At 40.7% G+C, this 26,509-nt stretch overlaps 1 protein-coding gene and 1 long non-coding RNA gene across 2 annotated transcripts in view; one reads left to right on the top strand and one right to left on the bottom strand.

Moving 5' to 3' along the window:
* Nucleotides 1-927: 927 nt before the first annotated feature.
* Nucleotides 928-8,443, bottom strand: LOC114548193 (uncharacterized). Its single transcript, XR_003691334.1, has 3 exons — nucleotides 8,018-8,443; nucleotides 7,759-7,896; nucleotides 928-1,222 (listed from the first exon to the last, which is right to left on the bottom strand). It is a non-coding gene; the product is annotated as an uncharacterized LOC114548193 (long non-coding RNA).
* LOC114548192 (heparan sulfate glucosamine 3-O-sulfotransferase 3A1) overlaps nucleotides 7,826-26,509 on the top strand; it is a 33,321-nt gene continuing 14,637 nt past the window's right edge. The window contains exon 1 of the mRNA XM_028567995.1: nucleotides 7,826-8,691. Within this exon, the coding sequence (XP_028423796.1) occupies nucleotides 8,207-8,691 (485 nt within the window). The 5' untranslated portion in view covers nucleotides 7,826-8,206. The remainder of the gene's footprint in view (nucleotides 8,692-26,509) is intronic.

Below are 26,509 nucleotides of genomic sequence, written 5' to 3'. Positions count from 1 at the left end.
AATGTCTTTTTTCTCTTTGAAGATTTTTTGGGGTCTGTATCTGTAAGTATGCAAATGTATATATATAGTTTTGGGGAATTTTGAAATCTGCACACGTCTGCAGGAATGTAAATGACAATGCTGCGTTCAGTGACTTCCTGATTCTCTTGTTCTAACATGCAACTGAAGTCTGAGCTAGCTAATTAAAGTACTGTATCTAACCTTTACCATAAAAACCTGTTTTTAGATGAATTGGTACTCCTGATGCATGGTGAAATTACGTCTTCTTAAAAGGGAGCAATTATAGAGTTTTCATATCCAACATAACTAAAGGTCTGGTATGTTAGGAGCTCCTTTAAGCTGTAATGCTTTAATAGTACTACAATATTTTTCAAGCCAAAACAATCATTTTGAGGAAGAGGTTGGAAAAGACACACAGTGGCAGCCGCATGCAAACACAACCTTGTCACTGCTTTTTGATTATGTGCCCCAGCTAACAAGCTATCACCCACGCTTCATTTCCTATTAACGAGTCATCCAAGGCAGAAATTTAATTAGACTTTCTTCTGACGTGTCTGAAAAATAAGTCCGTAAATGGCAGAGGGCTCAGATTATTTCAGGAGGCACCACCCGGCCAGACACTGACATTAACAAATAGTCTTCATTACATATTTTCCATGTGACCAGGCAAGATTATCTCTGATGTAAATATTGTCATGGTGGGCCAAGAGGTAAGCGTATCATCTAAGCATGAAGGATGAAAAAAGTTTTAGCCTCATTGGCAGTAAGAGAAGGTGAGTTTATTGTCCAATTGACAAAGAAAAATCACCTTAGAATATAATTTCCTACTCATCAGCCCTGTTCAGTGATGGAATTTAAAATGTAAATACTTACTACTAGTCTCCCTAAACGTATTTAATCATATCTACTGTGGCATTATGATCAAAAAGTTGCCTTCAAGTTATTGTTTTAATCGTTAGGATAGAACAAGATATTAGACTTTGTGGCCTGTTGCATGCAGTTATCAGGACTGCTAACAAATTGCCCAGTGTGTTAGTCGCCCTCGTGCCTCTCAGGATGTCTGGTGATGACATCAGATGTAACATGATCCCTTTAAGCTTCACCCCAAACGTACTCACTGGCACGCTCTCGTTGCCAGTCATCCCAGTTCTCATGACCTCTTTGACGGGGAAGGATCAATCTCAGGTGTTTGTAGAGTGTGTGGTTTCCAGCCTTGTTGCACCTGAGAACAAAAAAATGTCTTAAATCTGACAGCCATAAAAGGTTAGAGTTAATATCACGGCACACCTCAAAGACGGAATGTCTGTGGGGTAAAATGTGAGGTGATCAATCTCTTTCCCGTCACTTCAACCATCCATTTGTCATTAGCTATGGAGCCCTCTCCAGAGGTTAGGCAATATCCGCCATATCCAGCACCACAGTCTTGTCTATCACTGCATCTCTGCTCATATACCCTTTAGGGAGTTCATTAATGGGAAGGAGACTGGGCTAGGATCTCCAAAAACAGCCTCTCTCCATACATCAGGCTGCACACCTTCACGTTTCCTGACTCTGACAGCAGCTGCCCCCGTCATCCTCTGCTCCACTTTCACTGAGAATTATTTTAGCTATGCACAATAATCACACAAACTAAGGGGCCTTGTTTGTCTTGGACGACTCTCCGACGTTCACATGTCCATCAATGTATAGAAGCCGGGGCTGAGTTGCACCTCGGTGTGGGCTGAAGACCACACAGAGCTCATTTACAGATGGACGTTTTGAGGTGTCATGCCTGGGATTGATATCGCTTTCAAAGTAAACAGGTGAGAAGGATAATGTGGCATTGCTGGTGCAACGTCACACTCAAAAGTGCCTTGAAACCACAACATCACATATTCAGAGATATACCTTATATATTTTCCATTTTTGTTATTTGAAATGAGACCTGGTCAATTGCCAAAATAAAGACGTTGCTCCTCTGCATGTGCTGCACTGCATCAGGCCGAGGGTATTCAGCAGAACACAAGCATCACAGAAAACGTCATACCGTTATTGCATCCAGGCAGAAAAACACCTGATTCAACAAATGATTGCTTTAATCGATTCTGCTTGGGCTCCATCATCGCATTACGGCAGCAAACAGCGTGAAGATATCCTGGCCAGATTGCAGGCCCTAACCCTCAATCCCACACTATTTCAGGCTCTGTTAGCAACATGGTTAATTTGAACTCACAGTTGGAGGATCTATGCTTTGTGATTACCCTGCTCTGTGGTGGCTAAAACAACCCACAGCCTAGCTGTCTTTTTTGGATGTATGAGCAGATACTTATCTGCAGGAAATGGCAGATCAGACTTTTACATATTGCTTTTTAATGAACACAGCATGCAGCCGTCCAATGGGGCTCTAATGGGCTCATATGTGACGCATCATCTGCACTGGTCATTTGAACACCTATATCAAGCCCATATCAGCCAACACCGTCTCCACAGTTTGGCCTTGTCCCAGGCACAAAGCAGGGTTAAAAGGTCATCATGGTGTGCAATTGTTTCTGGACTTTGTGGCTCTTTGTGTAATGACGCTATGATTTTTTTCCTGCAGCCTGGTTACAGAGGGATATCCTGAGGGCTCTGAAACAGGACAGTATAATAATGTGTTATAGGTTATGTGTTATAGGCCCCCAACTGTGCAATATGCCATTTCCTATTCATCTGTATAATATTCATCTGTATATCTATATTCTTCCCACCTGTATATAAAAGAAGTGTTTATATTGTACATATTTAGCCTTATTACTGTATTCTAATTTTTTTCTTCTTTTTTTAAGATAATTTTTGTGGCATTTTTAGGCATTTATTTTTAACAGGACAGCTTAGACATGTATATGTATATGGGCATGCGCTCTACCGGGTGAGCTTTACCCAGGCGCCTAATGTGTATTTTTCTTATTTGCTGTGTTGCATTAAGCTGCTGTGACAAGTAAATAAAGTCTATCTTATCTTATCAATCAATCAATCAATCAGACTTTATTTATATAGCACTTTTCATACATGAAAATGTAGCACACCCATACAGATATACACATATAACCCCCCCCCCCACACACACACACACACCTCTCGGCCCCATTCACCCACCTACCCAACCACCCCTAAATTGACATAAATGATGTCATTCAAAACAGGACCAAGCCGAACCAAACTGTTCTTATCTTATCTTAAAAATTAGCCTCACTGAGAGTACTGTTTAAATACCCTGAGTGATGGGGTCCTGAACACAACTGTCTGCCAAAGTTAGAACAGTTTTTTGTTATTTTGCAACATTTTTGTCTTTGCTCTTCTGTGTCTTATTCAGTCATGAATGTTTAACGTTATTGAGAAACCAACTTTTCAGGGGCTTTAAGTATTAAATATTCATCTCATGTTAAATTAATACAGATTTTTTTTTTTTTTTTGCATGCTGGTAAAATGTCCCATGCAGAGCTTTTAAAGGTTGTTTCATACTTTACCTTGACACTATTTTCCTAGCGCCAGGTGCATTTGAAGATAATTTACGATGCAACCCAGCCAGCCATATGTGCCATTACCGTTTTTGTACCCACACTAGCTTGTCTTTAAACCTGATTATCGGCCTATAGAGATGGACAAACAAGCAGACAAGCTTCCAACTGGAACAGCCCCTCCCTCCCCTCCCCGCCCTGCATGCCTCTCTCATAATCAGCTGCATCCTGCTGCCTCTTGGAGGAAGGAATGTGACACAAAATGAAACACACCATACACAAGCTGCTGTGAGACTCATTTCATATACAACAGCACACGCTTTGGCATCACACATATTGCACAAGGAGGCTGTTTAATCTTGAATTTATCACCTCCATATATGCATAAATTAATTAAGATTTGGTTTTGACGGATAACCAATGGCATCAGATTTTGTAGGATAATTAAAAAAATTATGTTTCAAGGTAATAGCTTTCCTTTGAAAGTAGTATAACATGTATATGAACTTAATCATAACGCCCTCCCATTTAAAAAAAGACCCAAAAAAAGTAATTATGTACCATGTCCTCCCCCTCAGCTTGTGGCAAACATCCGCAAGCACAAATCTTGAGATAAAGCATTGATGAGTGTAATTGGTTTTGTGCTTAATTCAAATTGGTTGAATGTTGACATTTTGAGACTATTTAGAGAAACAGCCTACTTCAGATGAGCATTAATCTGATTAAGAGCACAATTTATTTGGGTTTCCGTGCTCAATAGAAACCCTTCCTGTTCAGCGCACGGCCTGCCAATGAAGCAGAAGAACCCAACCTCGATGAATGGCCAACAGCTGTGTATATAGAACGAGTACATTTCCTCTCGCAGTGAAAAAAATCCCAAAGTTTTTCAGAAAACATTGAGTCATGGCTCACACATCATGCAAGTACAGTGTTTTGTAACATGTCTCTAATATCATTAACAGGTTGAGTACCAAGAAGGGAATTTCATCTTTTCTATAACTGTTGCATCAAAATGTATTTTTTTAAATCTCTTATAGCCATTTTGGTGGTAGGTATTGTACTGTTTATGTTGGGTTTTTTTTAAGTGGGCAATGCCATTTCAATTTTACTCAAAATGTGATGATTTTAAGAGATGAACTTCTGGAGCCAAGAAGCTTGTGTGGAAATTTCTGAGGCTGATCTTAGTTCATGCACGGAACATGTCATAAATTATATTTATACAATTTCCACATATAAATCTTATTTTTACTAGCTGCATCTGTTTCTAACCATGTTTGCCCTGTGGAGCATTGTACCTTTTTTATTTTGTTTTTTTATATTTCAATATCCAGTATACATTTTACCAACTTATTAAATGTATATGCCATTAAAACCAAAGCTAAAGATGAATATTGTACCAAAACATATTTTATCGGCACAGATTTCAGGTCGAGAAACGTAAAGCCATTATATTGGCAGTAAAGATGTCTCCTCCGAACTGACAGCTCCCAAACCTCTGTTCATAAACTTGTCTCGAGATTATGTGCATGGCTGAGACACAGTCTAACTACTTGGCCAGCTCAGCAATGGAAACAGTTCCTGCATGAGTATATTCTCGCAGTTGATGGTGCATTTGAGAGAGCGAAAGCACAAGTCTTGGTATGGTTTCTACATTTCAATGAAACAACAATCAGATACACAAAATTCAGCCGTTCCTATTTTGGTTTCGCCTAGGCACTTGTTTCCTTTCCCATGGCATGCCCTGAGAATCTATTCAATATGCAAAGTCAATGCAAGATTATATTCAAAAGGATAATAAACAGTTTGTGTTTGTACTCCCTTTAAACTTAAAACGCCACACTCTGCATCCAAGATTCCAAAAAAGCTGCGTCACTGTAACCATAGTGCTGCAATTTGGATAAACGGCGAAGATGAAAGCCGAATTACGTTTTTACATGCCTTCTAGACTGCTTATACATTTTTCTTAAAGCACAAATGTCTGGGTGTGTAATTACACACTAAATGCTGTTTTTTTTTCTAAGGAAGTATGTGTCGCTGCACAAACATTAAAACCGGCTGAAAATGGGTACGTTGCACAAAGCACGCCCCAGATTTAGAGTACCTACTCAGACGCCACTGATGACAACAGTGCTATTAGACTAATCAATGGTCTTTAGCAACGGTCCCTCAGCACAAATGCAATATGTCTATGATTTTCTCTTCTCAGATTTTTTCATTTAAATCTTTTTAAGAGGCCTCAAGGGGTACAATCAGTGGTGGAAAGTAAGTACATTTACTCAAGTACTCACTTTTGAGCTTTTCCATTTTTGCTACTTGCACTCCAATAGATTTCAGAGGGAAATATACTTTTTATTCTACTTTGTTATTTCACAACTATAGTTACTTTACAGATATTTTAAATCTATTTAAAACAGAGGATCATTTTATGAAATATGATACATTGCATACAGATTAAACTACACAACCAACAATAGTTAAAGTAGCAAAAAGTAGCTCCTAACATTTTTCTAGTTAAGTCCATTTTGCTAATAATACGTCTACTTATTATTTCTTTTTTTTAAGATTATTTTTTGAGCATTTTAGGCCTTTAATTGACAGGACAGCTGAAGACATGAAAGAGGAGAGAGAGGGGGGAATGACATGCAGCAAAGGGCCACAGGTCGGAGTCAAACCCGGGCCCGCTGCGTTGAGGAGTAAACCTCTATATATGGGCGCCCGCTCTACCAGCTGAGCCATTTGGGCGCCCATATGCCTACTTTTTAAGTAACACTTTAAATTCAGGACTTTTACTTGTCAAAGAGTAGTTTTATACTGGAATATTTATACTTTTACTTAAAGAGGGGATTTAAATACGTCCTCCACCGTAATGCATCAAGAAAATTATCCAATAATATAAAATGTATAATAACTGAAAGTGGCCAAACTGCATAATGAGAACTTTGATACATATTTTTTTAATGCAATTTGTGCTTATTTTATACTACCTTATCACAACTTTTATTTAAGTAAAGGAGCCGAGTACTCCACCACTGGTTAACATTTTCACTTACAATTTCTCACACAGAAAGACCAGATAAGTCAGATTAAAACAGAAGTGTGTGGAAGAATTTGTTTTGCATTCTGCCCTTTCACGTTAATCATGTCTGACCCCTTAGATTTATCTCGTGACCTCTGTAGGGGGGTCCAGACCAAGAGAGGTTGGGAACCTCTATGTAGTTACTAAGCTGTCAGATTGTCCCTTTTATAACAGTTTAAACACATAAATAAATAAATACATAAATACATGAATAAAGTGTGCTAGCAGAGATTCTAGGAGCATTCAATTTCTCATGAAAAGAAAGAGAACATCATTATTTTACCAGTATTTGTCTATGGTAAGAAGGAGTGTGAAGCCATTTGACCTCTGTGAGGGAATGCTGGGTGTCATCACAGTTGGTTTGACGGGGTCGAGCATCTCTCCAGTGTCAGCGAGACAGAGAAAAGACACGGGGTGTGATTTGTTAGATGCGGGACACCCCCTTGTATTGTTTCGACAACATGGGGGGACATCTGGCACTGGCAGCACAGCCCAGTGTTGAGGTCTCCATCCTCTTTCTCAAGCAGTGAGCTGTGCAGCATTGAAGCACTGCCTGCACATTCTCATGGTAATACCCAAAAGGCAGGAGCAGATGTGAAACATTTGGTTCTGTTCTTGTTCACTTGTAAAGAAATAATGTGCCCCGTTATCATTATTTCACTTGTTTTGTTCTTCTTCATGTCATAAAAAAGAGTTCATGGTGGAGGGCATCTTCTTTGGTGGCCTCAAAACAAGCTGCTTAAGTGGACAAATCGATGCACTAAACAGTCATATCTATAAAATGACCACAGCATATTTGTGTGTGTGTGTGTGTGTGTGTGTGTGTGTGTGTGTGTGTGTGTGTGTGTGTGTGTGTGTGTGTGGTTTTTAGAACGAGAAGTATGAGTTTTAGCATCCAGGAGTATATCTGTAGGCTTTTACTTTAGGCTATATGTTCACTCTTGTGCACAAGTCTAGATTTATAAAAAGAGATGTTGATCTCAAATACACCATTTGAATAAACGTTTGAATAAATAAAATAAATGCATTATATTTTTCTGCATTTTGAAAGTTTGCAAATGTGTTTGTGTCACGTCTCTTTGTTCATTATTGTGGTTATATTTAGTGTGTCTATGCAGCATTTTTTTCACTCTTCACAACTTAATTTTGTAGGAAAATTCCCTCTAATTTGCCTGAAACGTTCTGTGCACCCGTGTCTCCGCCCACCTGGAATATCATTGGATCCTGTCTGCTTCTCTCTTCATCTCATTGGCCATGGAGGTGCCAGTCAAGCAACCTGACATGCGAGACAAGTTTACAACTCTATACACGTGCGGGTGGTACATCAGGGCTCGTGGTGGCATCCTACGCAGAGCAAGGAAAGAAGAGAGTTTGTTACCTGAGTGCATACATCGTTTGAGCCTACACTGTCTGGAAGCACCTTATTGTGGCTGTTCTCTGTCATTTTGGGCGTCGTCTTTCTCACCTGTGTGCAGCAGGTATCATTAGGCTTTTTTGTTTCTTTTCGTCTTCTTTTTTGGAGGAGACAGAGGTGTTATCTACAGCAGCACACTGTGGACGAAGACTCACTCCTCGCTTTTTTTCATGGAAAGAAGACTCTATAATGGGTGCCTAGCATGGCTGTGGCTCCTGAACCGACGACCCAGGGACCGGTATGGCTTTTAGCCGCATCAGTAAACTGGACCCCCCGTCCCGAGGCATCTTCAGGAAAGCGGCGGTCATGCTGTGCTCCCTCCTCACCTCTCTCTTCCTCCTGCACTGCCTCGCCGACCGCTGCAGCACCACCACCTCGCCCTCACCGGTCAAAGCGTCCTCCAGCCGGGCTACGGGGCTCTTCGAGGACTTGAGGTCGCTGAGGACTAAAAGACTTGCGTACGAATGGACCGCCGGGTCGGAGCTGATGGGCTATACGCCTCCGGATATAGTTGCTTCCAGGAAAGTATCGCCGAGGTTCGCAGGTAAACTCAGTCCGCTCGGGGAGGGGAGAAAGAAGCTGCCCCAGGCTCTCATCATCGGGGTGAAGAAAGGAGGGACCCGGGCTCTGCTGGAGTTTCTCCGGGTTCATCCAGACATCAGAGCCGTGGGAGCGGAGCCGCACTTCTTCGACCGCAACTATGAGAACGGACTGGAGTGGTACAGGTGAATATTTAATAAACTAGAAAATGTTTGGAGAAAAAAAAAAATATGAAAATGTGAACACCTTTTAGACCGACATAAATATTTAGCATACATTAATATTCTATCAAACTGAGGTAAGTTACTGTGGAAATATTGTAATAGCCTATAATAAACGTCCCTCTTATAATCTAGGCTTAAATTCTGTAGACTATATTGTTATTAGTCATTAAATTGCCACGATGATAGATTGTGTTTATCCAACTTTTTATTTTAGCCTACTACTACATCATAAAGTTTAGTCTACACAACCAAGAAATCTTTATTTAACATCTCAACTTTTGTAAAAGTGGCCTAGTTGCTGTTGGTGAAGCACTTTGAATGGTGAAGCACTTTGGACAGCCTGTTGATTTATTACGCTACATTAGGCCTGCTTTCATTAGATGTTATCGGGCTGCTCATTTTGTTGCACATTTTAGGGTTGACTGCCTTTAAGTTGTTTTGGTCAGGACTATAGTGGAATCAAGGTTTGTAGCTTGATTAGGCTGGGAAATTAGACGAGGATAAATCTTAAGTATTTAAAATTTTAAGGAGTTGCAATTTACATTTTCTCTGTTGTAGCATTATTGCCTTGTATAACTTCATAAAAACTACATCTGCTTGTGAAACTTCAAACAAGTGTCTGCTCTTCAAACTTCAAACAAGTTTTCTCTCAACACTTTATCTTAATTTATTATTTACACTTAATGCAAAGTATTTGTTCAGTAAACAGACATTTTCAATCTGTACATACTTATTTCAGACATTTTTACAAGATGTAGTGCATTTTCTTTAACCCATTTGTTCTATTAAACTCAGACCTCAATTTTATTTGTTACAATTAATAATTTAATTATGTATTATTGTAGGCTATGTACATTGGTCCGCTGCAAATCTTAAACACTTTTGCAAGTTACGGAAAGGCTCAATGGAGCTTCCCTAAATAGTAAAACAGGATTTTCTTTTCTAAAAAGCCGGACTTAATGCTTAGATGTGCCGACTATATATTAAGAAGTGCAAAACCTTCAACAAGTTCAAATGTAATCTTTAAATGCAGATAAATTACAACCTCATACATCACAAAGTAAATTGTATTGAAATCATAACTTGACTTCGTCAAACGTTTTGTATCGTGTTTTTTTTTTTTTTTTTACAAACTTTTAGGATGAAAAGAACAAGTTTACTGTCTAGTCGATCCTCTGTTCCGAAGAGCCAGTTTCCGTCTTGAGTTTGCTTTCATAGCACCAGTTTCAGTCACAAAAGTGAAACTTTAGAGAAACTCTGATCCCACATAAACACACAATTTACTCTCCTTCAGTGTCTCCGTATGAGGGAGTGTATGCTGTGTTTTCCTCGCTCAAGTCGAATTTGTGATTGATTTCATCTGTCACTGCGAGCGTGTGTGAGTGAGTGTTGTGTGTTCACATTTCCACAGGCCTGTGGGGAATAATGGCTCTCCCTCTCAGTGGTTCTCTGTCTAATGGGGCATTGCCGACATTGCAGCTCTGTTATTAAGAAGGATTAGGGCCATAATGAAAGGTTACCTGAGTGTCTCAGGAGGTATAATTCACCTTTTGATTGAGTTAACACCACACACAGCACCCTCTAAAAGCCTGGAGACAAAACTTTTTACTCTCCCTCACTGACAACTCCCTCCAGTCCCTTCTCGCTTGCTCCCTCTCCTCCCCCAAACACTCTGGCTCTCTCCCATCTCCCACTCACACACCTCCCTCTTTGTGCCTCTCTGAGAGTGAACATTCTCTTTTCGCCATCACTCTTTCACACCCTTCTGTTTACCTATTCATCCATTGTGGGGTTTTATATCCATGAGGGTCCCATCTATCCCGAGGAGTTGCCAAGATTCTCTGGAATTTGGACCGTGCCTCCAAGGACAGACCTTAGTGCTGGTTCCCCTTAATGCCGTCCATTTAAAACCGAAGGACCCTTGAATTAAAAAGAGGAATAAATAACTGTTACAACAGCATGGCCCGCTCTGCAGGAGTTCATCTTGTCAGCTCTCCCCGACAACGTCTGAGAGTCTTCCTGTTCATAGCTTTTGTGTTTTTGTGCAAGCTTTTGATTGAGTCGCATTCATTTGAGGTTGTTGGCTTGAGGTCATAAAGAGGTGTTTTTTAGCGCACTTTAAAAGTGCTTTGTCGAAACCAGGAAACCAGGATGATTGCATCGCTGAACTTACCAGGCCCCTCGTCAAAAACATCGGCACAATCTCTGTGCCCCGGAGACACAGTAACTCTACCGGGGGTTTTAGGATTTCATGGCTGCACGAGTTTGAAAATCCTCTGACGGGACAATTTTAAAATGTCGTGGTTGAAGAACAAACTCCCAAATACTAAGAAGCAGCCTCCAGTACATGTTGAATACTCAAAAATACCGCCCTTTAAAATGAAAGAATAAAAAACAATCTGTTGGTGTTGGTGCAAAACAAGCCCAGATCTTCTGTGACTAATCACTGTGTCCAATTTGCTTGAATTATGCGATTCCTTTCATTAGCAGCAGTGAATACTTAAAACCAACGGCTTCCGTCTCAGGAGACTCTTTGTTTATTGTCAAGGCCGATATTTGTCCTCAGCATGAATCACTCGTCTCTGTCCCTATGGGACTGTGAATTCTACAATAAGTAGATCCGACCAGGCAATCTGATTGGTCAACTAGACATTTAGAACGTCCTTAAATCAGCATGATATCACACCATGCTCGTCACAAAAAATATTACTCCGACATTTCAATGTCAACATTCCAGAGTTGAATCAAAAACTGTTCATGAAACATTTTTATTCATGAAAATAAATCAAGAACCACACAGAAGCTCTCACATTTATTTGTATAAAGTGATTCATTGGATTATATGAAGTATTCTTATTATACAGGGATCTGGAGTTATTGGAAATGTTTAGATCACATCAGCTTTGCTGGTGAGTTAGTGATATGGTGCTATGTTAAAAATAGCCTACATGTAAAGTTCACAAACATAGCCAACGATCAATCAATGGAAAAAAGAATTCACAGAAATCTTAGTTACAACACGATTGAGCTAGCATAGCAGCTTTGTGTTTGTATGTGCGGTATTTATTCAATTTGGGAAATCCCATGATCTCTACAAAGCTAAAGTTGACTGAGCTCAAGTTAGCCAGCCAGCTAAACACGCTAGCTAAACAAGCTAGCTGAACAAGGACCCGTAATCGTCTCCATGGCTTGAAGTTCGCGGCCATATAGTAGTTAAATCTGTCAATGGAACATTTAATTTTTTTAGCGAATATTTTAGTCACATCACAATTGAGCTAGCAAAGCAGTTTTGTTTTATGCAGTTAAAAAAAAAATATATTTCTTTTTGCTAAAACAATTAAATGTTCCATTGACAGTATATAGCCTGACTAAATAGGGACTAGAAATCCTCTTATCATTTCTTTCATTCTTTTAGTCTTATTTTTTGTGAACAAATTCCACTACAATATGAATACAGTTTGAATTTTTTTGGTAACATATCTATAATCTTTAGTGATGCTTCAGTGAGGCTTACGGACCTCGACGCAAGCGCCTTGTACCTAGCCGCATCACTGTCGTACCAATAATGATGTTGTAATGATGTAATATTGCCTAACTGTAACACCTCCAAGCTCTTAATGTGACGTGGCAACATCGCCAGCCTTCCTTTTTCCAGCTTTCTTAGAATTAAAATTGTCTGGCTTGTTATGGGAATTTCCATCAACTGTACTAAAAAGTCAGTCGCACACCCAAAGCTATGATGCAAAAGTCAGTGATTTGAGAAGGATAAAAAAAATAAAAATAAAAAAAAAATACAGCACGGCTGTCAGAGCATGAAACATTGGTAGCTTTAAACTTTTAACTTCACTTGTATGTGTCCTAAGACTCCAAGTAGTAAAATTCTGTCTCACCATCTGCATTTATTCAAATCTTGGTAAGGACTTTATATATTAATTTTTTTAGGGGTGTTGTACTTTTTAACTAAAAACATAATTTTAGCTCCCTGAATAAAATGTCATTCTCGTGATCCAGTAAATTCAGGCCTTTTGTTAAACAGGAAACCGACACCCGGCCCAATCACCCCCGTCAGTCAGTGTTACATTTCACTGCACATTTCTCAGCGGTGTATCTGTATAATCACATACAACCTGTTAGGCTTTTGTTGTGGAAATGGACACTCAGAGTGAACAAGGAGGTCAAGCACAAACACTGTGAACTAAAGCAGAGGTCCATGCTACAGAGTAGTCAGTATTATATTTTTTGGCCTACTTGGGTTACTGAAAGCCCAGCGTTCACCTGTCTAGACCCAGCCGTAGTTCCTGTTTGATGTCTGCAGACCAGTTGGATTAGCCTTCACCAGATCCTTTTAATGGGTTAATTATCCTTCATAAAAACATGTGTGACCCGTTAAACACAAGGGCAATGTGCCACCACCTCCGCCACACACATAGTTATCTAGATCCAAACAAACAGAACCGTATTCAGCGAAGGAATACACATTCTTTCTTCTTTTATGCACATATACAGACACATACAACAAGGCCTTAAACAGACCACAACTTTAAAAAACAAATAAAAATCCAGGAAATCGAAAGGTAGGCAGCTTTGTGTATATCAGCAAGTCTTTTGTGTAAAGTTGATCAGAGTAAGTGTATCCACTTCAGCTTCTCCGCAAATGCTTCCCCTCATGTATGCAGCATCTAAACCATGAGAAAGCAAACGAAAAGAGTATGCTCAGCTAAAAAAAAAAAGAAAATCAGGGTTTCCCTCTACATAAAACTGGCCTTATTTGAAAGGGTGTTCTGTAATGGTAATAAAACAAAATGGCTCTTGATCATAAAAGCAGTAACCCAGTGGGGATTTGTGCTAGAAAGCAGCGAATGTCGATCAGATTGGTATTTCTGTATCGTACAGCGGTCTGTGAGGCAAGACTCAACACAACAAATCAAAGATTTTTTTTTCTGTTACTGAAATACAAATAAAGATCCAGATGTAAATATGTGGAATAATAAAATGTGCCCCATCTGTGTTTAAATTCCATGAATGCCAGTTTTTTTCTTCATTAGTGATTTGTTGACACAACTTCATTAAGAAAAGACACACACACACACACAATCACACACACACACACACACACACACACACACAAACGTAAAGCAAGTAAAGACACATTTGTCAAGTGCTGACGGTGAAAAGCTGTTGAATTCTCAGCATTTGAAATTAGGTCGTCTTCCAAGTTTCTCATATGTTGGCTGTGTTTAGAGTGTGTGTCAATTAATTGGGTGGCAGAGTTTTACCCTGGCCTTGTTCGCTGCTGCCTGACATTTCACTTGTCATTCTGAGTGTGGAGAGGTTTGGAGGACCGGTGGAAAGCATGACACAACTCCAAATGGGAGAGACTAGATGTTAATCGTAAGGGAATTACCGAATAGCTCTTCACTTGAGTCTTATAGGACAGTAAGGTTGTTTCAGCAGTCACTCTAAAGCAGCGTATATACCTCCAATCTCTAAGTTCCTATAATTTAACCAATTCACAATCACAATGCAGAAAACCATACAACACACAAAACAAGTTGTAACATCCATGCGTACATTGTTTATTGTGTGGCTGCACCAGGTTGTCATGACAAAACCACACACCAGCTGGAACTAGAGGCCAGATTTAACTGTGTGTATGTGTATGTGTGTATCTAATGTGTCCATATTTATGTGAGCATGCAAACTGTAAGAACCTCCAATGTGCTTTTGGCGCTCGCTGCTGCCCCTGGATGGAACCCAGCCTGGAATACAGGAATGACATGTTCCTCAGAGTTTTAAATACAGCAATAGAGTTCAAAATAGTTTGGTCTTCACCACCCGCTCCCTTTGCACCACACTGTGTATACTAACTAAAATACCTCACTTGCCCTTCTGGATGTATAAAACCATATCAGCCAAAAATATGAGGAACATTGTTTTTTTTTTTGCTGGTGTTATGTGTCTGTGTGTGCAAACCCTTAAAATATTTCTCCGTGGACTCTTTAGTGAGGCTTTGCAAGGAGCCATTTGTTTAAGCTTTTTTTGCCAAGACACAGTCAAGATTTTTCAAACAAACTTAACCCATTTACCGTAATTGATCCCCTGATTAATTGAGTCTGTTTTGACACCATATTGGAAAAAATACTAAGCAGAAAAGACATATCCTTAATGGTCCTGAGAAATGGCTTTGGATTGTAATTTTCTAATGTAGTTAGACATGCTTCATCATGAAACAGGATGTGGGAGCTGGCCTAATTTCGGAAGGGAGAGGTTTTATATACTACCCAGTATATAAAACCTGCAGGTCTACCTTCAAGTTTTAAATAAAGTCCTTTCCAAAATAAACCATCTTTGGCTGGGTAGCTCCAAAATCTATGTACTCATTAAATGAGTACTTGGCAAAAAAATATGTTAATGCTTTACAAGAGAAAGGGTGGAATTTCAATATAAAAGTGGAAGAAAATGCATTTTTTGCACATAATGATAATGAAATATACAATATAAAACAAAAGCATTTTAACAGAGCGTTTTTATAGAATTAGGTATTGAGTGGCTCTGTTTTTCAATACATCTGCTAACATAGGGGCAGGTTTGTGGTTGGCAGGTGGAGTAGAGAGGACCGGCACGGGTGGGTGGAGGGGTCATGGTTGGGGTTGTAGAGGGCACACACAGCGGACGTAACTCGATCACCAGAGACCTCCTGAGCATGAGCTCTGAGCTGCCTTTGGATTGTGAAAGTGATTATCGGGGAGTATAATTGTAAAACTGGGACGCTCACCTCCTGCTGAAGGCATGCAACCCACCCATGACTGTAGTCCCCACTCCTTGCCAACTCCTTGACCTCCACCACCCCCACCGACATCTTTGCATGCCCTTAGCAGCTGACCCTAGGAGGCCCCATGCAGGGGAGGCAGATAGAAGCAAGGGGACGATCCAAAGTAGTGCCTGTCAGCAGCTGCCCTCTGGCATCCTGGGAATCTTCCCCCCCTGATGGGTGAGTGAGGATAGGCAGCAGGTGCAGGGTGCTCTGCAGACACCACCTGGATCTCCACCAGACGCTCGCACCTGATGCGCTCACCTGACACACCCAAAATAAGAGCTGTTTGTTGACTTCTTGAAACCCGGCGAGATGAAGGAAGCTAACTGGTTACTTTCATGCACATACTTCAGGAACTCCAGGAGCTTTGATGAAAGGGAGTGTGATTGATCACGGTCAGGAGGGTCACGTAGAGGGCTGCCACAGAATGTGCCACCCTCAGAGTTCACAATGCCAGCAGATGGTACTGCAACATTAAGATCGGGTTACATTGTTTTTAGGATTGTGTTGTTTGTTCACTTTTGGGTTTCTGTGTACACTAGTCAGCAACCTGCTTGACCCCGTCGTATCTCAGGCCCATTCAGCTTAGCAGCTGTTGGCCTTTTTATGAGGTATTAGTCCGTACATTATGAAGCATTTATTCTGAGATTCATATTTCAAAAGGAGTACCTCAGGTCAACTTTTTATTGTCCTTGGCTGTACAAAGATACATTGCTGTGTACGATACACCGTTGTCATTTCTATCGTCTTATTGTTTCTGAAGTGGAGGCGTTTGACCTTTTCAAGACATTAGCTTCAGGACTGCAGCATGGTGTTCTATTTTCTTGTGATATAGCCTACCTGAAGCCCTTTTCTAGTTTAGTGGTTTTCAAGCAATGCCCATGAATGTCAGATATGTTTATTTTCCTCAAACTCCATGGAAACCTGCCAGGTAATGTTTTCTAACATCACAGCCGTTCTGCCCTCAGGCACTTTACAAGCAGTACGGCTGTAATGAAAAAAGAAAGAATCATGTTTGCAATTTCCTTCCTGTACTGTATTTCTGTTCCTCTATGTTTGAGTTTTTTCTTCTTGGCAGCCCAAGGTTGATGGAAGTTAAGTGTTATCCTTCCACAAACAAAGAGAGACTGCAACCCTATCATTTGGCACTGGAGAGTCAAGGGGCTTTAGACTAGACTGTTTCAGCTCTCTCTCTTCGTAGAAGTGAACTAAACAAACCGCAAAACAACCTCCAGAATTCATGCATATCAAGACTTTCAGAGGAATTGCCAGAGTGCTTTAGGATTTCAGAAACATGCAGCCAAACCCATGTTATTTGGGCAGAGAAGGGCTTGGTAAATGATGCATGGATGGAGCATGTACGTGTTATAGCCCACAGTGGTGCGGATTGGCAGGGTAAACCAACGCCTCAACGTGATGGATCTCTCTCTCCCATCTCACAGGCAACAGCTTTATCACAGGACAGGGAACTCTCTGTATTTTCCACCAGAGAGAAACAGACAGAAACAGAGGGAGAACCAGGGCTACGGAAAGCCTGGGAACCAATAAAAAGAAGGAAGCCCTCTCCTCTTGGGTCCTCCATTTTCCGTTCCAACTGTAATGTTTTCTTTAAAATACTTTTGCCACATATTCTCTCTTTTTTTGGCACACATCTCCGTCCTGTATTTCAATTCCCTGTAAAATAAAAAAAAAAAAAAAAAACATTTAAGTATTTACTACCCAAGGAAGTTAGAGGTTCATCTTTCCAGCCCTTTACTTCTGTTCACTCAGCAGGAAAGTCTCTCACTCTTTTCAAGGGTCTTTTTTGGGCTTACTGGCCAAACAATGTTTCCCTCTCTGTCTCTGCGCTTAAAGGCATGGACTCTGACACACTTGCCATGTGTGCTATCTGCAGCTGCCTGTGTGGTGATAGGATGGCACCAAACGTCCTTTTTCTTTTTGTTCCATCGGGGCATGGCCAGTGCCAGTCGCCTTGGCAGAGTCCGCCATACAGACATGGGCAGAGGCTATGCCAGACAGCACCTTAGGCACAACCTCTATGTGACTGCCCAACCCCTGTCTCCATGCAAACAGAATTATACTGTAGCTAAGCTTGAGGCACGTGTGTGTGTGTGTGTGTGTGTGTGTGTGTGTGTGTGTGTGTGTGTGTGTGTGTGTGTGTGTGTGTGTGGCTCTTGGAGTCCATCTGAAATAAGGGATTGGCTTTGTTTTTTCTTTTTTTTTGGCACGGGCCACAAAGAGACCAACACATTATTTCCTTCATATGTTATTTTCGAGCTTTCAGCACTTCTACATCAAGTATTTTCTGTATGTTCCTGCTAGATGACGAACAAAGAGTCGCATGGTAGTAACAAGGGAAATAAAACATGCTGAAGATTAGGGTTTGGCAGCACTATAGACCATGACCAGAAATCCTGCACAATTTTTTAAAATATCTAATAATGGAGGTGGTGAATGGAGAGAGAATGACGGAGTGGCATTTAATCTGCCTTGAGAGCTATATTTATTCAAATAGAAGCCCCGCAGATCCATTGCATGTGCGGTTTTTGAAAAGCTACCTGGATCCTCAAGTAGAAATACAGCTGTTCAAACAAACGCTTTACATACAGTCTATTGTATTTGAAATTTGAAAGGTTGCACAAAAGGGCCATTCACAGTACTCTATATAGCAGGATTTTCTCTTTACAAATGATCAATTAAGATGTATCACAAATATTCAATGAACTCATACAGAGTGCAGGTATATTTCTCAAAAGTCAAACAACGGTCGTTACAATCCCAGTTGCTCTATTTTTAATTGAACATTTTATTCATTTGGAGAAAAGATGGCGGAGAGCTTTTTTTTTTTTTTTTTTTTGAGTTTGCCCGTTTATTGATAGATGGAGTGCAACAGCACAGCCTGCGTCTTTTTACATAAAGATGGAAGAGGGTGATAAAGGGTCTGTGTAGCGCACAGGCCATGATTGATATGCCCACAGAGGAGTGCAGGGAAGCCACCCAGTAATTCAATTAATCTTAACCTGAACACTAGTAATTGCTACTGTAACTAGGTCTGACTGTACATTAGACAGGAAGAAGATTGCTGTCAGAGGAACATGTCCAGCTAATAGAAGCAGGAAGGAACATCCTCAGTGCTCTGGAGTTGCACAAAAGGGCTTCTTTTTTTTCCACTATTATGCTAAATATGAGGATTTGCATGTTAATGAGAAGAGCAGGGGAACAGATTTCCTCAGTTATGGACCAGTAACCGAGAACGGGGACATGAATCATGGCAGGGAAATTACGGATGCAAAATCTTGTTGAAGCTTTTCACTGCCGTTAAGAAGACACATTTTTCGCAAAAGAAAGTTATGAAGTCATCTGTGAAGAAAATGTCAAATTGTACAGTTGTATGAGTTCAGTTGTATGTATTCCCTTTCTTGCCAAAAAATAAGATGAGAAGATCCACACCATTCTCATTGTCTGTTAAATTTGAAGACAGAGCCAGCAGCTGGTAAGCTTAGCTTAGCATAAAGACTGGAAACCTGGAATCAGAAATCAGAAACAATTTTATACCCACGTAGGTTTGCACATACAAGGATTTTTTCCTGGTGTTTTGGTGCAAAAGTCCAAAAACATAGGCTAATAGAAAATAGAAAAAAGTGGAAGGCCTGGGAAGAGCTGTACAGTACAAAATAGAAGTGTAAATAAAATTGTAAAAACTACAATTTGTGGTTTTTACTGAGGATTATGTGCTTGACTATTTGGTCAAGTTATTAGTTTTTGTATGAATTAAAGTAACAAGATATAACTTGTAAATCAGTGAGCGTTAGAAGTCCTGGTAGGCAGATTTTGTTACCTTTGGACAGAGCAGGCTACATGTTTCCAGTCTTCATGCTAAGCTAAGATAACTGTCTCGTGGTTGTAGCTTCATATTTCATGTACAGACATTAGAGTGGTACCGATCTTCTCATTGAACTCTTAGTAAGAAAGAAAATAAGCGTATTCCAAATTCTCATCTTCACATTGTGCCTCTCTGCGCTGCTTTGCATCAAACAAACACCGGTGTAGTCTTTATTGGCTTCAATGATCGGACCAGGTCATTATTTTTCTGTTCTTTTGTGTCTAGCACCTATTGAACTCTATAACAAATTATTTTTGGATTGTCAGAAATCCTTTTGAACACACCCTGAGATATTGATCCTATTGTTTCCTGTGAGAGCACAACAGTGGTTTGAAGGTGTTAACCCTGAAGAGACAGGACTTCTTTATGGGCAGGTTTTATGCATCCTCTAGAAACTGGACACTTCGAGATCAGCGGATAAATCAAGTTTACTGTAAAATCTATTTTTCTTACCCTCCTATGTCCTATCACATCAGTTCCTGTCACAGAGTTCGAGCTGGCTCACCAAGCTCCAGATCCATTGCCATGCATTTGTAAAAAAACTAACGGACTCTGTTATATCAATACCTTATGTTTCATTTCTGCATTATTGCAGTCATTTTTATTTATGCAGCTGGCTAGTTCTGGGTCAGCCACGGTCAGTTTGGACTAAGGGTGTAACAACATTGTGGAGCCTGTGGGACTTGACATGAGCTCAAGATATTTTAACCGTCAAACATGTGTCTGGGCTGAGGCTCGTTATATCATTATGTTGTCAAGGCGATTGTTTATTCTGACATCTTCGTCTCACACGGTCATATCAATAGGAGGAAGAAGGCGGTTATATAGAGCCAGCCACCAGCATAGACAGATGTACACCATATAGCATTCAAAGTCCTCTCTAACAAGACGACTGCATGTTCTTTATCCACTGCAGCTCCCTCCTCAAACACGCCCTCATCAATTATTAATCCTGCCAATTAGGAAGGCTGCATTATTCACCAGGAAGCTGTGATCACATCCATTAACATCACTGCCTTGCTCCCATGCGGCCCACAGTCCCCCATCACAGCGTACAAATTTGACCACCAAATTATGTTTCCAGCACATTCATGTAGTGCTTCATGAACATTTTGTTCTTCCTTTTGAAGGTGCTGCACATACAGAGTACGCCCAACATTGTAATACAATTTTCAAATGAAGAAAAGCCATTCAATTGATTCCCTTTAATGTTTGTTAAACCTTGGTTAAGGCTTTTATTGGTAGTATCATTATAGTGCTCATTTCTACAACGGAGACTGTGACAAAAGTATGAGTTGGTAACCTTTATTCCATAACAAAAATGAAAATAAAGGCCAGAGTTGTTGCATCTCTCTCTTTCCCTCATCCCCTGTCATCTTTCTGCTGTCTCAATTAAAGTCATATAATGGCCAAAAACTCTGACACAATCTTGTCTATCTTAAAAACTTTACAACTTAACTTCTAAACTTTAACTGCTTGGGACACTGTGCTGCGGTGACCCATCATTCTGACATCTCTCCACATTTGATGCATGTGTGTGTAAATCAACAAAAAAATACAACAGATTGAAAAAATGTATTTCCCCAAAGTGACAAATAAAATACATTATTATTAATATTATTATTTTTCATTAATATAATGCATTTTAACTAAGGGACCAGCATGCATCACACATTGTATCCTCCTGATTAGTAAACCAGTATCCCCCTCCACTCAAACATATCTTCAGAAGTTAGTTTAGCGGTTTGGCCTGTTGCACTAATGAGCGACATCTTTCTTTTCAGCAACATAATGTCTTGTGTTGCTGAAAAATAACACCTGTAATCATGATAACTGTAAAAGATGTTGACAGACAGTTGGAGCCTCAGAAGAAGGCTTGCAAATAAAAAATTCACTGACTAAAAAGTTATTTTTTTCCACTAAAACTAGACCAAAACTAATAGTGAAATGAATAAAATTTGACTAAAACTAATAATCATATTGATTTAAAGACTTTGAACAAAACTAAATCAAATCAGTTGCTAAAATTAACACTGTATCATTACTTACAAATGAAAATAAACGTATTATGCCCTCCGTGTTCAGCTCTGAAGACGAAGTAATGTTTTAGCTGTCCTCCTATTGTCTCTCAGAGCTTTACGAACGATCCTGATTGCTTGTTGCTGCGATTTGTGGAGCCCCGAATCTCTGAATAGAATCACTTCCTGTTTTTCCTGTGTTTACCGGACACACAGGCGGGCAGCCGCACATTTGATAAAAAGTGATTTATTTTCCTTGCTTATCTGCTTAATTGATGTCCTCCAGGCCTCCCTGACGGCCATAATTTCATTATACAAACAATTAGAGAAGTTTGATGAACACAAATGAGAGTTCAGGGCCCCCACTGTTGTTCCTACATATTTAGAGTCACGCTTTTCTTCACATTGACTCTGTCTTGCTCTGCCCTTGTGTCACAGTCATTAATAATCACTCCCTATGACAATACAGTAGTAAGAAAAAGTTTGAATTATTAATCTATTGATCACAATTAAATGTTTTACTTCGATTACAATAACTGCAACTTGGAAGAATTACACATTTAAAATGTCAGAATGCCTGTTGTGTTTGAATCTTCATACTGTAATTTAACATGCGCTTCACACCTCGCTGAGCTTTGGCTCACTGGAATGAGCCAATATGTGGCTGATTTAAAATCCTTTCCTTCAACCAGATTCTCATTATGGCCATTGAGACGCAACCGTATTGATTTTGTTGTTTAGGATTCACCACGAGCATTGATTTGTGGCGCTGCTGAGACAACTGTGTGTAATTAGGCTCATATTGTCAAGGGTTCACCCCGCTATCCTCCTCAGCTGTAGTGGTCCTCATTGATGACTCTGTGCTTTGTGTGCTGGACCAAATGTTGTGTGAGCGCTAATGGAGAAGCCTTAACACACACACACACACACACACACACACACACACACACACACACACACACACACACACACACACACACACGCACTGGAATGCACGTATGCACACACACGGATCTACAGACTCGGTGGCTGTCGTGGGCAGGTCTGTTTCTTACATACCATTTATTACATCATATTATTTTCCGCTCAGGCCAGCAGCAGCAGCAGTAGTGAATATTCTTTCACCGCCCTGTTTTTACTCTTATGTTTCTTCTCTCTTTTTTTGTATCCAACAGCCTTTTAAACAGGGTCGTCTGTGGCAAAGCGTAAATCCAGCAGGAGGGATTTCCCCCCTCGCCCACAAAGCTTTTACTTCTGGCAATCGAGTGCCAATGCGCGTTTCTAGCTCCCCCCGTTGAACTCTTGGATTAACATTGTAGCAAAAATGGCCCTGTAGAAGAGCTCTTTTGAGTCTCTAGGTGAATGTACAAACACGCACATGCAGACAGACCCACTGAAGAAGACGTACCATCACAAACATATGTTTGCACTCAACATAAACACCAACATGCACACACTGTAAATGTATTTCATCCACTTTTTTTTTTAATACAATACAGGTATCCACTGGAGCAAGAACTAGTACCCATGCTAGTTGTTTGCAACACATTTTACTTTTGCTTCACCACCATTTGTTCAATAGGTTTACAGTTGCATTACAGGCCCGTAATGTAAATGCAAATGTGATTGAAAGTGGTTCATAATGGCCCCCATTCAACTGTCATGAATATGAATGGCACTAATATGCATTTCGTTTTGGTTTGCTTCTTTTCTCCCTAAATGTGTTCTCTTGAATGATCGTGCACACCCATCCCCTCCTCATCATTGTCTTTACCCTCTATTTATTTATTTTCTAATTGTGATTCGGACGGACCGTATTTATTCATGCCACATCCACACGTCCTGTATCTGTATGTGTGGCACATCCGTCATTCAAGCCTGGCAGAGTTTGACTCACTAACAGCGCAAATATCCAGCCATTATCTCTCTGCGGAGTATTCTCTCAATGTTAATGTGTTTTTAGGACGATTACATCAATGTGAAATATTGAAAAATAACCCTCTGATTGATAACATGAATCATCAAGCCTGTGTCCCCTCCCCCTTGAACACCTCATTTACTATCTCCTGGCAACATGCTGTGGAACTGCCTACATGCCATTGAATGCTCACATGAGATCAGGTTATGGCGCTGGCTTAGTAATCAGACGGGCTCGGACCGATACGAGCAAACAGCTGCATGGGCCATGCCTCTGTAATGTCGTACATAAATACGCAGCAGACCTGCTCGTAAAAGAATGGTAGTGCAACATCCCTCATGGAGATAACTGTTAATCTGTAGCTGTTCATGAGTCTTCTAGCTCAGCTCCGAGACTTAAAAGTGTTGAACTGAGGCATCAGTTCTGCAAAATAAATGACTTCAAAATTATGCACAGTTAAACACCCCATAATATCAAAATAAAAAAAGATTGGTGCAGGAGTTCAGGTGGGAAGCCAGTGAGGATACATAACCTTGTAGCTGCACCAGCAGTTCTTACTGGTTGGTCTGGCTACCTGCATAAACTCTCTCAAAAGCAAGTTATGTTAAGATGACACATCACTTGCATTGGTGGTTTGTGTCAGTTTGTGTGCTCAAACCATAGACTGTAAAACTCACTTTCCAGCTTCAGGAGAGTGCCTTCTAGCAGGGAGAAAGAAGAAAGCTCCACTACACTATTCGCATTGTCCTAACTCCGACAATGAGGCTCTGCCCTGTAATTACATTCTATTTCTAAAACCATCCGTCTTTGCTCACAGAGAGCTGACAGGCTAAAACATTAGCACGTTGTCAGCGGCTCCTCAGACGCCGCAGTTCTCCGTTACACTTCATATTATCTTGCTCCCTCAATCCAGCTTCCCAGATGGGGTTACCTCTCTGCAGTCTGGGGAGGAAGAGGAGGTGTTTTCCTGTTGTGCGGGCCAGTTTAGCTCAGTCGTCATGGGGCCTCCTGGTTTCTCACTGGGGGTCTGTTGAATTCTGGGTCACAGCCCAGCCCCGGGCAACCGCTGGCTCCGCTTTTGCCATTCTGTGTTCCTTTAAGCCGCTGTGACATTGTGGGTCATTTTTCACCTTTTCTTTCAGCGACAACCTGTTCTCCGTCGCGCCCCACCTCACTAGCTCTGCTTACAATCAGCATGAGCTTGTGCAACTGGTGCTGATAGCGCGGCGATCTCACACACCTCGACATCACCTGTTTGTTATGCATGGCGCTGCTGTCTCAACAGAAACGAGCTGCACGAAGTTCCATTTTCCCCGGGCTATTTATTTACTGGATAATGCAAGGGCCGCAAAATGGAAATCACACATTGGACCATGTCTTTAACCCGGGCTCCTCCCTGCCTGCCTTTTTCCGAACTGCATTCATTCTCATCCCCGGTGAGCATAAATCATTTTGGTATCTTGTTATTACCAAGCTCATTATTAATTCGCCAGGATGTTTAAGGAGAAGCAAAAAAAAAAGAAAATCGTAAATCGTATCAAATATTTAAAGCTCCGAGATGTGAGTTATGGAACATAATCTTCTGCTGCCTCTGTCTGTGTCTCTTTGGCACTACAATCTAGGGAGTGAAATACCCAGAGAGACTGAGCGAGCCTGTTTGTAATGAGTTTATGTCAAAAAGAAGCGATAAGAGGGAGCATTCATACATGCTAATCTTTTCCCCTCTCTGCTTCTTCTGTGGTGGCAGGACGGCGCAGAGGGTGCGAGCTCGCTGGTGTGCTCTGCTGTGGTTTGGCACCAAGATGAGGAAAGCGATGCGATGGTGCCAGGCGCTTTGTATTCTGAGCCTGGGAGTAAAAGGATGAAAGGTGGAAAGAGGAGGGAGAAAATGAAATGGGGGGAAAAGGCAATAGACAGAGAGGAAGAGAGCATGGAGACAGTGTAATCATTTTTACACTCCCCGATACTGCTGTCCGCCTGATGCTTGACTCTTATCCCCAGCCTTCTCTGCACCCCCCTCCCCCAATATCTCACACTGTCTATCTGCCTTGCTTTCCCTTTTTACTCAGCCTAAGCAGAAACTTGAGCTCTCAGGTTGTGTATGCATTGAATATGTGCAGCACTGTTTTGCTATCTTGTTAACTTTAGCTCAGCTTAGATTTCGTGTGCTCCTAAAACTGGTTAAAATGAACTGTCAAATAGTTGGATTTCATTATGTTACAGCTATCGAATAGCATATGGAAATCGTGTTTTACTGCCTCTTGACCTCTGCTGCTTATAGGTCTTGAGACAAAGTACTGTAAGAAAGTAAAAACTGTAATGCAAGTCAACAGCTGAAACTGACACCCACTCTCTGCTGTAAGGTAGTCCACAAGGCCTGAGAATAAAACACGATGATGTTCTGAGTTCACAGTGAGGAGATCTGCCAAGCCCATACTACCTGACTAATTCTGGCTTCTCTATTTGCCTATATTTGAACAGGACAATGACTCCCTTTCAGAAGTCGTTCTATTTTAGAATATCCCAGGCGGTTTACAGTCAAGAGCTCTCAGAAGTACGCCAGCAAGACTCAGACTCGGGCTATCAACCTGTCAAGTTCTTACTTTAATTGTGCGTGTGGTACTGCACAGAATGATTTTGAGTCCACTGTATTATTATCAGTGCATTGATATGATTACCTGTGCTGTGGGTCTGGGATGGAAACATTTGGGTTTTGAGGATGACATCATCTCCACAAGCTTTTCATCTCATGGAAATGTGCACATAGTCTAATTTATAATTAGACTGTTATAATTTATAATGTAGCAGGACACACACACACACACAAACACAAACACACTCATGTAGCCACATCCAGCTATACCTCAGCCTTCCTCAAATCCTCCCTTTTCTCTCTCCCCTTCATGTAATCCTTAAAAATCTTTTAACCTTTGTTTTCCTCTGGCTAAAAAATAAGGCTTGCAATGTTCTTATTGTGAACAAATTCCATGAAAAGACAAAAACCAACAAGGAATTGATTATACTAAAATGTATTGTCTGTGCAGCCAATGCCTGATATACAGTATATCTAATTTCTCTGTCCTACACTGTAGACCTACATTGTTGTTTGAAAGCTTATTAAACACACATCTATGAACCACACCATT

Source organism: Perca flavescens, chromosome 21 (assembly GCF_004354835.1).
Source record: "Perca flavescens isolate YP-PL-M2 chromosome 21, PFLA_1.0, whole genome shotgun sequence".
NCBI lineage: Eukaryota > Metazoa > Chordata > Actinopteri > Perciformes > Percidae > Perca > Perca flavescens.
Note: the sequence above shows the minus strand (reverse complement) of the source record. Positions and strands in the feature narration are given on the sequence as shown.